This window comes from Pyrus communis, chromosome 15 (assembly GCF_041283825.1).
Source record: "Pyrus communis isolate YQ-2024b chromosome 15, ASM4128382v1, whole genome shotgun sequence".
Lineage (NCBI taxonomy): Eukaryota > Viridiplantae > Streptophyta > Magnoliopsida > Rosales > Rosaceae > Pyrus > Pyrus communis.
In genome coordinates this window covers 3583805-3599822 of record NC_142579.1, presented here as the reverse complement: position 1 = coordinate 3599822, position 16018 = coordinate 3583805, and the positions used below count along the sequence as shown (strand labels likewise).

General features: G+C 36.0%; 2 protein-coding genes across 2 annotated transcripts; one reads left to right on the top strand and one right to left on the bottom strand.

The window, feature by feature from the left end:
- The first annotated feature begins 1658 nt into the window (after window positions 1-1658).
- LOC137709516 (amino acid permease 6) lies at window positions 1659-8549 on the top strand. Its single transcript, XM_068448605.2, has 7 exons — window positions 1659-2041; window positions 2230-2463; window positions 2584-2677; window positions 3283-3497; window positions 3620-3762; window positions 6885-7112; window positions 7869-8549. Exons 1-7 carry the CDS (start codon window positions 1930-1932, stop codon window positions 8292-8294), a joined length of 1452 nt encoding a protein of 483 aa, XP_068304706.2. The 5' UTR covers window positions 1659-1929; the 3' UTR covers window positions 8295-8549.
- Window positions 8550-9497: 948 nt separating this feature from the next.
- LOC137709505 (RNA-binding KH domain-containing protein RCF3) lies at window positions 9498-15144 on the bottom strand. Its single transcript, XM_068448595.2, has 8 exons — window positions 14822-15144; window positions 13300-13978; window positions 12538-12981; window positions 12135-12389; window positions 11528-11863; window positions 11087-11275; window positions 10023-10172; window positions 9498-9790 (listed from the first exon to the last, which is right to left on the bottom strand). Exons 2-7 carry the CDS (start codon window positions 13945-13947, stop codon window positions 10029-10031), a joined length of 2016 nt encoding a protein of 671 aa, XP_068304696.2. The 5' UTR covers window positions 13948-13978; window positions 14822-15144; the 3' UTR covers window positions 9498-9790; window positions 10023-10028.
- Window positions 15145-16018: the final 874 nt, after the last annotated feature.

Below are 16018 nucleotides of genomic sequence, written 5' to 3'. Positions count from 1 at the left end.
ATTATAGCCATTTTTTGTTTCCTTTTAGGAAAAGATAAGAGAAACTACGTTCATATATTTGCAAATAATGTATTTTCACTTAATAAAATCAACTATCAGAATTGTTCAATTTTTTATTTTTTATTTGACAATCAATCCTACAAAAATAATCATTCCAATTATAGATCGTTTAATCATCTAAACATATCAAATACATGAAAGGTTAATCATAAATATATTACTTAATACCTACACCATCGATTTGTTCTACACATTTGAATTACTAAATAATTCATATTATAGAGATGATTTTTCAATGAAGATTAAGAAATTAAATGATTCTGATTATAAAAGTAGTATGGTCAAGATACATTATTTACAAGAGGTGAATGAGCTCATCTCCAAGGGGTAAACTCATCTCCAAGGGTGTAGTATCCCACATCGCCCGTGAGGGCGTGGTCACTGGGCCTTATATATCCATTGCCAACCTTAAGTTTCAATGAGGCCTTTTGTGGACTCCCTGAGGGGAGGGCAGGCGCTGGCTACGGCCGAGTACCGGTCCACAAAAACAAAACCGTGCGGTAGCTCTGTCTTCGGGCAGGGAATGCCAAAGCGGACAATATCACTGGAGCTTGAAGGTTGGGATGTGACAATTTGGTATCAGAGCCAGACTCACGGCCGTGGTGTGCCGACGAGGACGTCGGGCTCCCTAAGGGGGGTGGATTGTAGTATCCCACATCGCCCGTGAGGGCGTGGTCACTGGGCCTTATATATCCATTGCCAACCTTAAGTTTCAATGAGGCCTTTTGTGGACTCCCTGAGGGGAGGGCAGGCGCTGGCTACGGCCGAGTACCGGTCCACAAAAACAAAACCGTGCGGTAGCTCTGTCTTCGGGCAGGGAATGCCAAAGCGGACAATATCACTGGAGCTTGAAGGTTGGGATGTGACAATTTGGTATCCTAACCCTGGCCGTGGTGTGCCGACGAGGACGTCGGGCCCCTAAGGGGGGTGGATTGTGACATCCCACATCGGCCAGGGAAGTGATCCTTATATGTATATTCCCATCCTTACCTAGCACGAGGCCTTTTGGGAGCTCACTGGCTTCGGGTTCCGTAGGAACTCCGAAGTTAAGCGAGAAGGGGGCTAGAGCAATCCCATGATGGGTGACCCACTGGGAAGTTGCTCGTGAGTTCCCAAAAACAAAACCGTGAGGGAATGGTAAGCCCAAAGCGGACAATATCGTGCTACGGTAGTGGAGCGGGCCCGGGAAGTGATCCGCCCCGGGCCGGGATGTGACAAAGGGTCTCCCCTTATTTTATTTTATTTTTTTAACAAACGAGTATCGAGTATTATCTATATTAAGAGAGAAGAAGTAGGCTTAGCCTCACAATGAACTAACACTAATGTGGTTCAAAATTGCCTTGACGAGAATCGAACCAAATATCTCTCACTTACAAGTGAAAGAGGAATACCACTAGACTGTAGTACTAAATGGTAAAGCTCCCCCTAATATCCTTAGTGAATTTATCTATTAAGTATTTATTTTATGCCTAATTTATTGCATGCTATAAAACACTAATATGATATAAATATGTGATATTCTAGCATTATTTTTTGCTTTATTTGCATTTTAAAGTAAATTCGGTTCATAAATCGTTCAATTTCCTACCTACCATTTTGAGTCTTTGACTACACATGTTTTGCTTTTGCAAAAGTTTTCGTTTTGACTACGGTCCTCACCCTTCATTGTAGTATTTTATCTCCCCCAATCACCTTTTTAATGTTCTCCTCACCCACCCCCCCTTCCTTTTCACTGATTCATATATACTCTCCTCACTCCCCATTTCTCTCTATAACAACCCAAATACCAAACCCTTTTGGTGCAATTTCTCTCTCAACTCCCCTACAACCAAAACTAAGAGCTACAAATCAAGAGAGAGAGAGAGAGAGATGGCAGGCCAGTTTCAGAAGACTAGCATGTACATAGAGCACAACCCTGCAATAATCGAAAACGGTGACTTTCGCAAGAACGTGGACGACGATGGCCGTACCAAAAGAACCGGTATACATACATACATACACGCGCGCGCGCGCATATATATATATATATATATATATATATATATATATACAGTTGTCGTCTAAGAGATTTGAACTCAGAATCTCATTCATTCAACTGTTTAATAAGAAATATATGCATGTATTCACATATATACTTACGTGAATTTGTGGTTTTGTGAAATTTTGAAGGGACATGGGTGACTGCTAGTGCACATATCATAACGGCTGTGATAGGGTCCGGGGTGTTGTCCCTGGCATGGACAATAGCTCAGTTGGGATGGGTTGCAGGGCCTGCTATTCTCATGGCCTTCTCTTTCATCACCTTCTTCACCTCCACTCTGCTCGCCGACTGTTACAGGTCTCCCGACCCTGTCAGCGGCAAAAGAAACTACACCTACATGGATGTCGTACAAGCCAATCTAGGTAATATATACATATTATCCTCTTATTTACGTAATTATTTTATCAATTTATTAGTTTATATTATATTAATCAAAGGTCACGTAATTAATCTGGCGATTTTTGTCGGGTTTGTTTGAGCAGGAGGCAGAAAAGTGCAGCTGTGTGGATTGGCTCAGTATGGAAATCTGATTGGTGTTACTATCGGTTATACAATTACTGCATCCATCAGCATGGTGTAAGTAGCCGCAGCCGCTCGCATTAGCATCGATATTCAACAAATGACTACTACTTTTTTGACTTACTTAGTATTTATGTGACAATGATCTCTATTTCTATTTTACTTTTTCAACGACATGAATTAGATTCGCAGAATTTGTTCACCAAATCATGCGCACTAACCTATCTGTCTATGCGTTAATATATTTATATATATATATACAAATAATAAACTCGGGCTTCATAATTTGACCATAAAATGAGATAGGCAGCCAATGATATCTGTATTTTAGATTAGTTTAGTATAGAATATTATTGAAATACAATATTTCGTTGTGTGTAAGTCATATTTAATTAGAATCTCAGTTCATTATAGTAAAAACTAGACGATAAGACCCTTAAATGTGAAAAACACTCTTATATTTTATAACAAATAAAGAAAACAGTGAAATATTTAAGAGGTTTTAAATAAATTTTGGTACTTACGATGGTTCTATATATACCGCGCTTTCTTTAATAAAACAGAATTTATTGTAAAAAGATAAGCAAGATTGCAATAACCTTTCGTTCTTTTGTTTTCATTTTTTTGAGTGAAATTAACTTTGAGGTTTTGTAATAATGCAGGGCGGTGAAGAGGTCGAATTGTTTTCACAAGCATGGTCATCATGTCAAGTGTCACACGTCAAATAACCCTTTTATGATAATCTTTGCTTGCATCCAACTCTTTCTCAGCCAAATACAAAACTTCCATAAACTCTCGTGGCTCTCAATACTTGCAGCCGTCATGTCATTTGCCTATTCATCAATAGGCCTTGGCCTCTCCATAGCAAAAGTTATAGGTAATATTTAACCCTAATTCCCTAACATATTCAAATATGTACAGATGATATATATGTTTATATATGTACTATGGGTATATAAATGGATAATATAACTTGTTATTGTATGGAAAATGAATTAGGTGGACCACATGCAAGGACTACCTTAACCGGAACTACAGTCGGGATAGATGTGTCGGCCTCCGAGAAAGTTTGGAAGACATTCCAAGCCATTGGAGACATTGCCTTTGCTTATGCATACTCTACCGTTCTTGTGGAAATACAGGCAAGTCACTCCTTACCTATATATCTTCACCTTATCATCGTAATATTACATATCCATACACACACAAACCTAATCTATAAACCCTACCGTATTGTGCCCACTAGAACTAGAAGTAAATCAACTTATTTTACGAAAGTTTTACTTTTATAAGAAAGGTGTTCTATTTTAATTATAAGAAATGTGACCAGTAACACTTAACGGACAAAATTTTAACTCTAACAAATATTTGTAGTGACAAGTTTATTGAGACTACTTAAGCATCACTAGGTATTTGTGTAGGTCTTAAAAAACTTTTAAGTCAACAGTTACACTTAATTATACCATAAATATTACTAATTCATGTATTAGAGTGTTCTCAAAACATAATCTCAATTACCTAGCAACGTTGCTAATTGTTTAGCGGGATGCGCAAACGAACAAAACAATACGAACACGCGGCTTGCTGGGGCGTGTACGTTTGTCAGATATCAATGATTTAGGTACATACATGATACATATATCTCACATGCATGCAGCATGGCTTGTTTTGTCCTTGCCAATCGAAACAAAATATTTTGGCACCGTATTCTGTCACGTGTGCAACTTGATATGTATGCCTGGTTAAATGTCGGGGGTGACACAATTGTGCTAGTTTTTCATATATATATATATATAGACCTATAAAAAATTAAGATAGGGTCGATATATGGAGTCCAGATGTAGGTCGGATATTAAATATGCTCATTTTCAATCTTATCTTAACTTGTATCTCGATTTTATCTATAATAAGTCTTTATAATTAATGTTTTAAAAATCGAGAATTTGAGCACACAAAACTGCAATGTTTGTTTACGTATTTTTTTTAATACAAACGGATCTCACATGCATTGGTATGATCCATCTATTTTAAAGTTCGTGTTAATAAGTATGTCAATTTAGTACGTTGACATATTTCTTTTACTAGATACATATAAAATCCATCTTTTTGTAGAGAAATATGGAAGCATGGAGTGTCTGGTTTTCTGCATGGATCTTTCTTGATAATTTACTCAATAATTAAGCAAGTGGCAAATTGGATTTAGGTTTTATCCGAAGTTAGCCAGAGAAAAACGTGAATGTGGTCCGATAACTTAAAGTGATAAGGACCTAAAGCGAGAAACTGTTTTGGAATGGAAGTGGTCCGGTAACCTCTCCAATCTAACAAAATGACAATTAATAAATGTTACAAAAATTTTTGTTTTTGCATCACCAAAATGGAATATTATTTGGAAGCTTTGTGTTGTAGGTAACCATAAAGTTAAAGGAAAACTAATGAAAAAGATTTGAAAACTTTGAGTTTTAACGATAAAGACAAAATAAAGGGTAAAGTGAATAGTACCAAGTTTGACTTTTTAGTGTAAAAACGTGATTTTTCGTTAAAGTGAACAATACCACGGGCTTTTCGTTAAAACTCTCTAAAGTTAAATGGTTCAAATTTTCTAGAAGATTATGTACCTTTAAATGAAAAGTGCATTAGAGTCTCTTTTTCATAAATTAGAGTACTTTAAAATATCATCATATAAAAAATAAATGCTTAGGCCTTTATGCTTGATGTCCTTGTTTGTAAAATACGATATCATTTTGTAAGAAAATGAAGAGTTAAAAGTTAAAACATGTTAATTTCTTCTAATCTAATATATAGCCTGCTACATACAACTAAAGAAAAAAGATTTCTGCGAACTCATTTTCTCCTTCTTTATGCTAATTTTGTTTATTTTTTTCTTAGTCTTCAATCTAAAAATTATAAATAATTAAAAAAAAAATCACATCTCACTAAAGCATGTTTTTAATTTTGTTAGTAGAGTATGTATGTATGTATGTGTGTGTGTATTTATATATTATGTTTTTATTTAACTCTTTTGACCGTACAGCCCACTTTATAAAAGATTCCAAGAGGGCCATCATCAAAGGTGGTCCACAAGGGCAAAATTTGGGCCATCAAATAAGGTGGACCTTATAAAAAAATAAGAAAAAGATATAAAATTCTTTCTACTTTTCTTGTCGTCCATCCTTTTTTCTTTTTATAAAATAAGTTAGGTCGTTGTCCTCTGTCACGTCTTTCTCCTCCGAAATATGAGACGTGAAATATGAATAAATGAATCGTAATTTCATCAAATCTCTTTTAAGTTGTCTCATTATCGAACGGAAGAATTTTAACAAAAGGTTTCAGGTACTGTTTGTTTTAACGAAAAATTATATTTTTACATTAAAAAATCAATTATGATACTATTCACTTTCCTCTTTATTTTGTCCTTATCGTTAAAACTAAAAATTTTCAAATAATTTTCATTTGTTTTTCTTAAATTCTATACCATAATAATGATTAAAGGAAAATGTGCATATCATGTCTTTATTTTGCTTTTTGTTTTGATTGTTTTTGGCATGATTGTTTGTTTCTTTGATTTTGGGTTCGGTTACATATACTACTTTGTGATACAAGTTTATACAAGATTTAACTATTGTATTTATGGATCAAGTGATGCTAGAGAGACTATCTATTTAAATTATATTTTGTAGATAGTTTCCTTAGCTTTTTCCTATATCACTCAGTGGTATGTATTATAGAAGAAAATTTGGTTTATTTGTGGCTATACCTACAATTAGTGACTTCTTAGAAAATTGCTTTTGAATTGAGTAAAAGTGCTTATGATAATTTTAACAAGAACATTTATTATTAATTTTGACAGAAAAACTTTATACATTTTTGGATTGAATTTTTTAATAAAATGGTGATATATTATAATAAAAGGCAAGTAGTTTCACACCAAAAAGAGTCTAAAACAAGGGGTAGGTGATCATCGTCGAAGTGATTTGCTAGACAAGTCATTTTCTCATTACAAAAAAGGTGATGTGTATTTAAAATAATAACACAAACTATTTATCTAGTTTCTACACATTTATTTTTAATCTTATTTGTTGTTTCCGTTCAATTTACTCAATCAAATGACAAAACATAACCTTGAAAGAGATGTGTGAAAATTATCTCCCGTATTAATTACTAGAGACACTGCTGAAAGTGAAAATTTATAGGTTGTGGAATCCAGACTTGTAAGAATAATCCTAAAAGATTACGGTTGTGGCTCATGGAATTGGCCTAATTGCAGGACACACTGAAATCACCCCCGGCAGAGAACAAGGCCATGAAGAGGGCAACTAGCATTGGCATTGCGACCACCACCCTGTTCTATGTTCTCTGCGGTTCCGTTGGTTATGCAGCTTTTGGGAATGATGCACCCGGAAACTTTCTCACCGGTTTCGGATTCTATGAACCCTTTTGGCTTGTTGATATCGCCAACATTTGCATCGCCATCCACCTAATCGGTGCTTACCAGGTAATTTAGCCCTTATTAACCATGATTAAGTTGGGTACCATCGTTCTAGTCGAGGTGGAATAATCTATCTATCTATCTATCTAAGGTGAATCGTCGATTTAGTCTTTGAATTATCAACCGAGTAAAATTAAATCCCTAAACTATTATCTTGGTAAAATAAGTTCCAAAACTCATTAAAAACTGCTAGTTTCATCCCTACTATTATATTCAAAACTATTTTATTCAATTTTTTGTTAACTTAAGTCACATGACTTGCATGTGACACATTTTAGAGGTAATACTATTATTTTCTTGCCTATAAATCCTTAGCATTGCATATTAATTGCAAATCTAATTTTTTGTTTATCCTCCAAAGTTAACTCTCTACTATTTTTAAAAAAAAATTAATTCCTTAGACTCATGAAAAACAACCATAAACCCTCTAGAGTGTATCACATGCAAGTCACGCTTCATTGACTAAAAATTGAATATAATCACTTCGAATCTTATATTAGGGATGTAACTAATAGATTTTAATTAGTTTAAGGGCTGATGTTTCCAAAACAAGAGTTTAGGGACCTAATTTTTAATCGTGTAATAATTTAGAATCTAAATTGGCACATTACTTATCTACTCATGCAACTACACATCTAAATGAAATATACCTGTATTAGAGAGATGGTACACAATACGACTGGCAGTTGCGATGGTATAAATAACAATACTCTTACAGTTTCTTATACATGACCGCGTGCATGACATGATCATCTTCTTCAGGTCTTCTGCCAGCCCATATTCGGGTTTGTGGAAAGCAAATGCGCCAAACGATGGCCGGATAGCAAGTTCATCAACAGCGAGTACCCCATTAACATTCCGTTTTGCGGTCAATTCTGCGTCAACTCCTTCAGATTGGTGTGGAGGACTGCATATGTGGTGATGACCGCAATCCTGGCCATGTTGTTCCCGTTCTTCAACGACTTCCTGGCATTGCTCGGAGCAGCCTCGTTCTGGCCACTGACAGTCTACTTCCCGATAGAGATGTACATGGCAAGGACAAAAATCCCCAAGTTCACTTTCACCTGGACTTGGATGAAGATTCTGAGCTGGGTGTGCTTGGTGATTTCGCTTGTTGCAGCTGCTGCATCCATTCAAGGTCTGGTAACCGATGTCAAGAAATACAAGCCCTTCCACACTGAGCAATAGTAGTCCCTTTTCCCTATTTATATAACATATATATATATATATATATATATATATATATAGGTTTGAGTAGTGTGTGATTAATTGTTTCCAGCAAAACCCTAATAGTAATAAAGTCTGTAATTTTCAATATCTCCTAAAGTTTGAAGCTATCAAACTGGTCACGGCTGCAATGTATTTCTCAAACAAGAGAAAAGGTAAATGGAAGGAACAACCAAAATAAAGGAATGTGGATTAGGGAAACAATATTTGAGAACATACAGTTTCGTAAATGGATATCTTTAAGCTAACAAGATAGTACTATATACTATAACACACCCTCCAGTTACTCTTAATTCATTTACGAAGGCTTTTCGGTAGGGCAAGTTGGACTTCCCTTATTTCCGGTGAAGGGAACCAAACTCTTAACCTAGCCTAAACCTAATTCTTTTTCCCACTTATCCTCAGAGGTCTCATCACTATCCCCAGGGGTTTCGATACCGCTGAATTTTCACAATAGGCAAACGAAACTGAGCTAGTTTCTCTATAAATGACAACGACAGATGAGTCAGATGGGTCAAACTTTAAACACTATGTTGTGATTTATGCTGATCATAACATAAAAATGTTTACCCTACCAGAAATAAATAAGACATTATATTTAAACATGAATATTTAAGCACAAAATAAAAGAAAATAATTACGCAACACCATCCACCGTACTGTCAACATGGATCCAAGGTTAAGACATCTAAAAACTTGCCTCTGTAATTAATCAGATTTTCAGTATAGGCACAATGGAGGTTATAGATTCTATTTTGCATGTTACAATCTATAGTTAGAGAGAAAAAGAAGTCGAGTACGAAAGACAGCATACAAACCTGAACCTTAACTAAAACTGTTCTAATCAAGACATTCACTTCAAAACAAGGTACCAAATGTTTGCCAAACACAAGAGTAAATATCTAAACTCATCTAAGCACCTGACAAGGACCGGATTTGTTTACTGTTCTGATATTAACATTAACGTCATTAATTGGAGTCCTACTGAAAAAGGATAGTTTAGCATGTACTAGGAAGTAATGGTAAGGCATGTTTCATTGCGCAGACGCACACAGAAATGAATGAAACACAAAGTTGTCATGCTTTCTGAAATTTTTTTTTAATTTCCTTTCGAGAAAAAAATAGTTTAGACTGGATTTACCTAAAATTGACATGGCAAGGTTATCTAACATTTTATATAAAAGTTTCACACATGCTCAGATTATCGGATACACAAGACAGGTTAGAATGTGATATTAGAACTTTCTCGAAACTTACTAAAACCTTATTATCCAAGCCAATCTTTTCTTCAACTTTCATGGATGCCAAAAGGGATCCTCGCATAACTTGAAAAGGAGGAACACTCTTCATGTATGGACCAACGAATTTGCACTGTTAGGTTCAGAAATCTCACGATTATTGGGACTGCAACATTATGGTTCTGCGGATCTAAATCTTCAGAGTCTTCAGCTGACAAACTGTTTTCAAATAGCAGACGTTACAAACTATATGGAGTGTTCTTTCATGCAACTTAGCGAGAGCATGAGAGACCTGACTTATAACAAAACAATAACAAAAGCATAATTTGATATTATTGTGGTACAGTGTATTTGTATATAATACCAAGTTACCAACTTCTATATATTGTGCTATTTGTGCTATAAATATACCCAGTTATGATGACCAAATTAAGAAGAAGAAAAGCATTACCCTAAATCAAGAAGATTTGGTCTCACTCATCACAAATGCTTGAATAAGGCTCTGCGCAGCGTGCGTTTGTTCAGGTGTTCCGGATATTATAATAACAGTTTCAACTGCTCCAGGCTTGGGCTCGGTAATGGTAACTTTTGCTTCAGAAATCTGGAACAGTGTTGGTCATATTAGAAGTGTAAATGCTATGCAACAAAGCATGTTCTTACTAAATGAATCTGTAGAATCATAAATAATTAAATATATGTATATATACGCTTCCAAATTCCAATAAAATTGTAAGTTGAACTTTATCATGCAATGAAAACCAAGCACACAGTAAGCAAAGGACAGGGCAATCGAATTTGAGGTTTTTTTTTTACAAAAATAATAACGATAATTGGCATATTGCGAACAGCTCAATTTATTTCCAAGCACAAGGCAAGGCAAGGCCTGTTGCATATAACACCAAGCATAGTGAGATCCACTTAATGTAGCGTATGAATTTAAACTCGATTATGCAAACAACTGAAGAATATTGAAATCCTAGACTACCCTCTTCTGTCCTCTCTCGCGGCCCTCTTTCTTTCTTAGTTTCACCTCCCTTCTTTCTCCATATTTCTATCTATCTATGCCACTCCATTGGTTTTAGTTCAACTCGTGTATCCTGACAATTAATTTATTTGCGTTGATTCTAGACATAAGTAGACTATGTCTGAAGCGACGAACATAGATTCTCTAATTAACATTGTGCAAAAGCAATAGAAAAAAATTGGTGACCTAATTTTGTGGAATTAGGAGTAATGAGGAAGGGTGATTATGAGCAAGCAAACGTCAATCAGGTGGGAGCAGTTTTTCTGAGCAGATGTACACTACCCCATATACTTACAGGGTTCTCAGTCATTAATTAAATTTTATAACTAAAAGGGGGGTTCTCAGTCATTAATTAAATTTTATAACTAAAAGGGAAGCAAGGTCATGTTTTTCATTCCATTTCCAAATATCCTCACGGCCATCTATTTAATAATATGTTATTAATCCTTGTTTTCTTCCTTTACGCCAACAAGGTCAGATCAAGAATGTACCTGACGTATTTGCTTCAAGCATTCACCATCTTCCCCATTTATAATAGGAACAAGGGAACTAGGCACGACAACTTCAACAGTGGTGTTGGTAACTATTGCTGGTTGGCTTCCTCCAAACCCTGGAATTCTTCTTTGAGGAGCACCTGGAAAGTTTGGCAAGCCTAGTGGACCACCACCTTCATGAAGTCCCTGTGGATAAGTTTGGGATACAAACGTAAATCAGCAACTTACGTACAATTAGACTTACCCGTTTCAAACTAACATACAGTGCAGATCAATTTCCACACTTATAATTATCTCAAGATGAAACAAGCATATGATGAAAAAGTTTGAAGCACCTGACTGAAAAAATCAACAAAAGTTGAAACAGATGTATGTGGAGAGATACAGAAACCATCTAAAGCAGAACTATAAGTAAAAGTGTCTATAACAACTAAATACCTGAGGGCCCCAAGGTCTTCTCTCGGATAAATGTGGGCGGGCACCTAACCTATGAATATTGTGCACAAAGGGAGCACGATCGTCGTGAGGATGAAAACTACCATGAGGGGGCAGGCCACCAACAGCATCAAACTTGTGCAACGATGGGCCTAAATTAGAATGCATTCCTGGAGGTGAGAAGTCCCTCCTCAGATATGATTGAAATGGAGGTTGATCCAAAAATGCAGGATTTTGATGATAATGTATAGAAGGAAATGCGTCACGACAAAGGTTATGCTGCAACCTAGTGGTAATCTGCAGAAGAGCATCTTTAACGGCCTCAAATTCTCCATTTATCTGTAATAAGAGGAACCGTTTAGCAGCAACCACAGCTGATTAAAAAAAAAAGGCCGAGTTTGTTAAATATGATAAAACACGGAACACTTGCGTGCAAACAAAGACAGCATTTCTGGACTATTAATATCAACAACATGCACAAATCCACATAAAGTTTACAGCAACTAAACTGAGAAGCAAAAGCAGCCACTTCACATAATGATACCCAAGATAAAGATATGGCCAACCTTTTCAGACTCAAAGAACCACGCATGCACTAAGGAAAACACACCTGAACAACTTCTTCATCAACTGAAGCCCATCTCAGAATTTGATCCTTCCCCATTATACGGATATGGGCCCTAGATAACTTTCTCATCTCCGCAATAATGGTACCACCCTTTCCAAGGAGACAACCTACTTGATTAGAGGAAACAAGAAGCCTCGCCATCATGGATTGTTCCTTGCTATTAGGTACAGCCCTGAATATCCTACTTTGCACACGAATAACGGCATCTTGGACTGGTGATATCCTATCATCTGGATGCTGCAATAGTAAATTGTATGTCAAACAGCTTAGATTGTGTCCGTGTGCATGCTTGTGTGTGCCTCTATTTGTCAATGTGTGTGTATCGTTTTTCTCTTGTGTGCGCCAAAAACATGTGTCCAATAAGAAGAAAAAGCCAAAACCATACCACAGGACCAGATATAACAATAAGACGGTCGTCTGAGTCAGGAACACCTTCCATAACCCTGATTTCGCAGCCTGTCTCTTGCTTAAGTGTCCTTATTATGGTTCCTCCCTTGCCAATTACACCGCCTACTCTCTCTTCAGGGCACAATAAGCGGAAAGTTAGGACTTCCTGAGAAGGCTTCATCCTACCAGGGATGCCACTTCCATGTAATTTAGGGTTTACTGGATGAGCAGCAAAATCTCCAGGCTGATAAATATCAGGAGCCCCTTTGGAGTGGTTAGGTGGTGGATGTATTTCGGGTCTTAGAAGAGGTTGACCGAATGAATTAGATGATGTCCCAGTGGTGTTGGCAAGGGAAGCGTCACTATCATGAGGCAGATTATCCAAAAGCTGCCGGGAAACATATTCAATAGCTTTCCCAACTGCATCAATGTTCCCCGAAATCTGCAGCAGAATTATCAAAATAGGATGTCCAAATAGAAATTTTTGCATCAGAATCATCAACATATAAACGTAAACCAAATTCTACTGTACTGTGCAAATTTCCAATGCTCAAAGATTACATACAATGCGTAAATATTACATCCGCAATATTTCATTGCATGAGCATTTTGACAACCCTGCTGATTAAATAAAATCTGAGTGACGGAAAATGTTAAAGTAGGCACAACTCACTTATTCATATCTTGACTAAAATAAAATTAGGTGCTCTGCAGCAATGCTTGATAGTATTACATAATATATAGTGATATTTGAAGTTACCTGAACTAGTTCATCGCAAACTGCCGCACATGACGGAAGTTTATCTGTGGGAAGGATCCGGATTTGTGCCCCACTTTCAGATGACAGTTGTTTGATAACACTACCACCCTTTCCCAAGAGGCATCCCACTTGAGATGAAAGGACTAGTAATCTGCAAACAAATGTCAAAGACTTATTACTTTCTTCATCCGCTCCATCGCTCTCTGTTTCCCCTTCAACTATTCTCTCAAAAACAAGTTTCAGAGCCCTCTGCAAAGATGGAGATACATCATGCTTTTCTCTTGGTTCCCTAGTACCATCATGCTTTTCATCCACATTTGCCTCTTCAACGCCATCCTCCTTTCTATGCTCGCTACCAACATCATTCTCTCCATCAGAACCCACAACAATAACCCTTTCATCACATCCCGGGACAGCTTCCTCAATTCTGACCCTTACAAAAGTTTCTTGAAAAATCTGTGATATGACAGAGCCACCTTCCCCAGTGACATTATCAACTTTGGACGCAGGGCACAGTACCCTGAAAGCAACATTGCCAGGGGAGAGTTCAGAAGCTTGATTTTCAGACTTCTGCAACTTCCCTTTCCCATTAGTCTCTGCAAGGCTCTCCTCATGTGGTCTCTTCGACGGCGTCAATGGAGCCGACATTTCCACCCAAAATTATAGCAGACCAACAGCCCTTTGCATATAACACAAAAACAATAAAACATAAGAAAATCTAAAATTCGGATCCTCCCAAAAACATTCTCAAAATGTCTTCCACTGAAACATTGTATTTAAACAAACAGAGCTCTAAAAACACACTAAACGTTACACTAGCATATCCTGGTTCGAATCTCCCTCCTCGTAGTTTAGATTAGAATTGAATATCACTTGAATAAAAATAAACAAAAAAAATCCTTGTCCCAGTTGCAAACATTACTATGTTTGAACGAAGGAAATAAACTTGAAATTTAGGTAAAAATCAGTATTTATAAATTGATATGTACCAATTCTTTTATTTGAATTCATAAACATAGAAATTTAGAATTTTCACATGGAAAAAAACTTGGGATTTGGGACCTCCAATCCCCAAGTTTAAATTCTATGTAAATAAATGTCATTTCCCAATTTCTGTGATTTAGAGTTTAAAAATAACAAATTCCGTACTTAATTCTATTATTCTTTTAGGTTTATCAAACAAGAAAATTAAAAAATTCTAAAAAATAAAATTTCGTTTTTTTAATTTCCGTCATTTTAAAATTTCATAATAATTTTAAATTTTTTCATCCAAATATAATGTTAGTGTTTTACCAGCAATGATACAAAAGCCAGCAGACATAACATAACCCCTAATATTTTTTTATTGGCAGCCAGGAAAATTTAGATACAACGAAAGTTCCCTCATCTGCCCCAAATTGCAAAACACTATAGTTCAGCCCCCAAATTGCAAAAAAAAAAAAGAAAAAAAAAATTGTGTCTTGGGAAAATGAAATGAAGAGACAAGAGAACATGAGAGACTGATTGACAAAGGTAGACTCACCGGTTGTGGTGGATTCGGAAGAAGCAGGGGTTTCAGTTTGGTCGGAAGACAGAATTTGTTCAACTCCTGGACATTGCTTTTGCTTCCTTCTTCCGATGAACGAGTGTTTTGGTTTTGGGAAGCCAAAAGCATGAAATCCCTAGTAAAAGTGACCCGGGTCTGGTTAAGCGAGAAAGCCTCGATCCATAACTGAGATTTTCTAATAAAAAAAAAAAAAGAAGAAAATAAATACTTCGATCTAAAGAGAAGATCTTGGTTCCATAAGATTAAGGAGTTTTCATCAAAACATTCTAATCACATAACTTTGTGTTTATGGTAGAAATGTTTGCATTATAAATCATTTTTTTTATAATCAAATAAAATTAATATCGTTTAATCGATCAATTATCGTAGATAAATTAGATGGTTTTGTAATGTATTTATCATATTCGTTTGTATGTTTTTATACAGTTTGATCACTAAATAATATTATTTTTGCAAAAAAATATTCTTATAGAATGATTTATAATATAAACAATTTCCTTATAAAAAATTATCCTTATAGAGTTTAAAATTCAATACAAAATATTAAAGTGATTTAATCGTAACTGTTTAAATAGAAAGAGTATGAAAGGAAGAGAGATTAAGAGGGGAAAATCCTACTCCAAAATGTAATTGGATGCATCCTTCGCATTAGGAATTCTTATGTACCTGTACTTTCCTTAATCAAGCACATAATAAAATAAAAATCCCTTTAGCCCATAAATATTTTTTTCATTAAACCGTAGTAGGCACAATATATGTTTAATCATGTTCCCTACCTTAATTGAATTGAGTAATTGCTATTAACAAATTCTTTTTTATTTCTCATATACTTTTTTTTAATTGAAGATTTAATGGTATTCATTGACTTCTAAGTGAGAGGTATTAGGTTTGTGTAAGATTATACATCTCCCAGGGGTGAGGATCATGTAAGGCTTATATGTATATTCTCATCTCTACCTAGCACGAGGACTTTTGAGAGCTCGTTGGCTTCGGGTTCCATCGGAACTCCGACGTTAAGCAAGTTCGCGCGAGAGCAATTCTAGGATGTGTGACTCACTAGGAAATTCTCGTGTGAGTTCTTAGAAACAAAACCGTGAGGATGTGGTCGGGGCCTGAGGTCTCAGAAATAAAACCATGAGGGCGTGATCGGAGTCCAAAGCGATGACAGTTTGA

Coding starts and splice junctions, on each gene's coding strand:
- LOC137709516 (XM_068448605.2), top strand. CDS start 1,930: ATGGCAGGCCAGTTTCAGAAGACTAGCATGTACATAGAGCACAACCCT. Junction 2,678..3,282: donor ACTGCATCCATCAGCATGGT/GTAAGTAGCCGC, acceptor GTAATAATGCAG/GGCGGTGAAGAGGTCGAATT. Junction 3,763..6,884: donor CCGTTCTTGTGGAAATACAG/GCAAGTCACTCC, acceptor GCCTAATTGCAG/GACACACTGAAATCACCCCC.
- LOC137709505 (XM_068448595.2), bottom strand. CDS start 13,947: ATGTCGGCTCCATTGACGCCGTCGAAGAGACCACATGAGGAGAGCCTT. Junction 12,390..12,537: donor TTGTTATATCTGGTCCTGTG/GTATGGTTTTGG, acceptor TTACTATTGCAG/CATCCAGATGATAGGATATC. Junction 11,864..12,134: donor TTGATGAAGAAGTTGTTCAG/GTGTGTTTTCCT, acceptor CTCTTATTACAG/ATAAATGGAGAATTTGAGGC.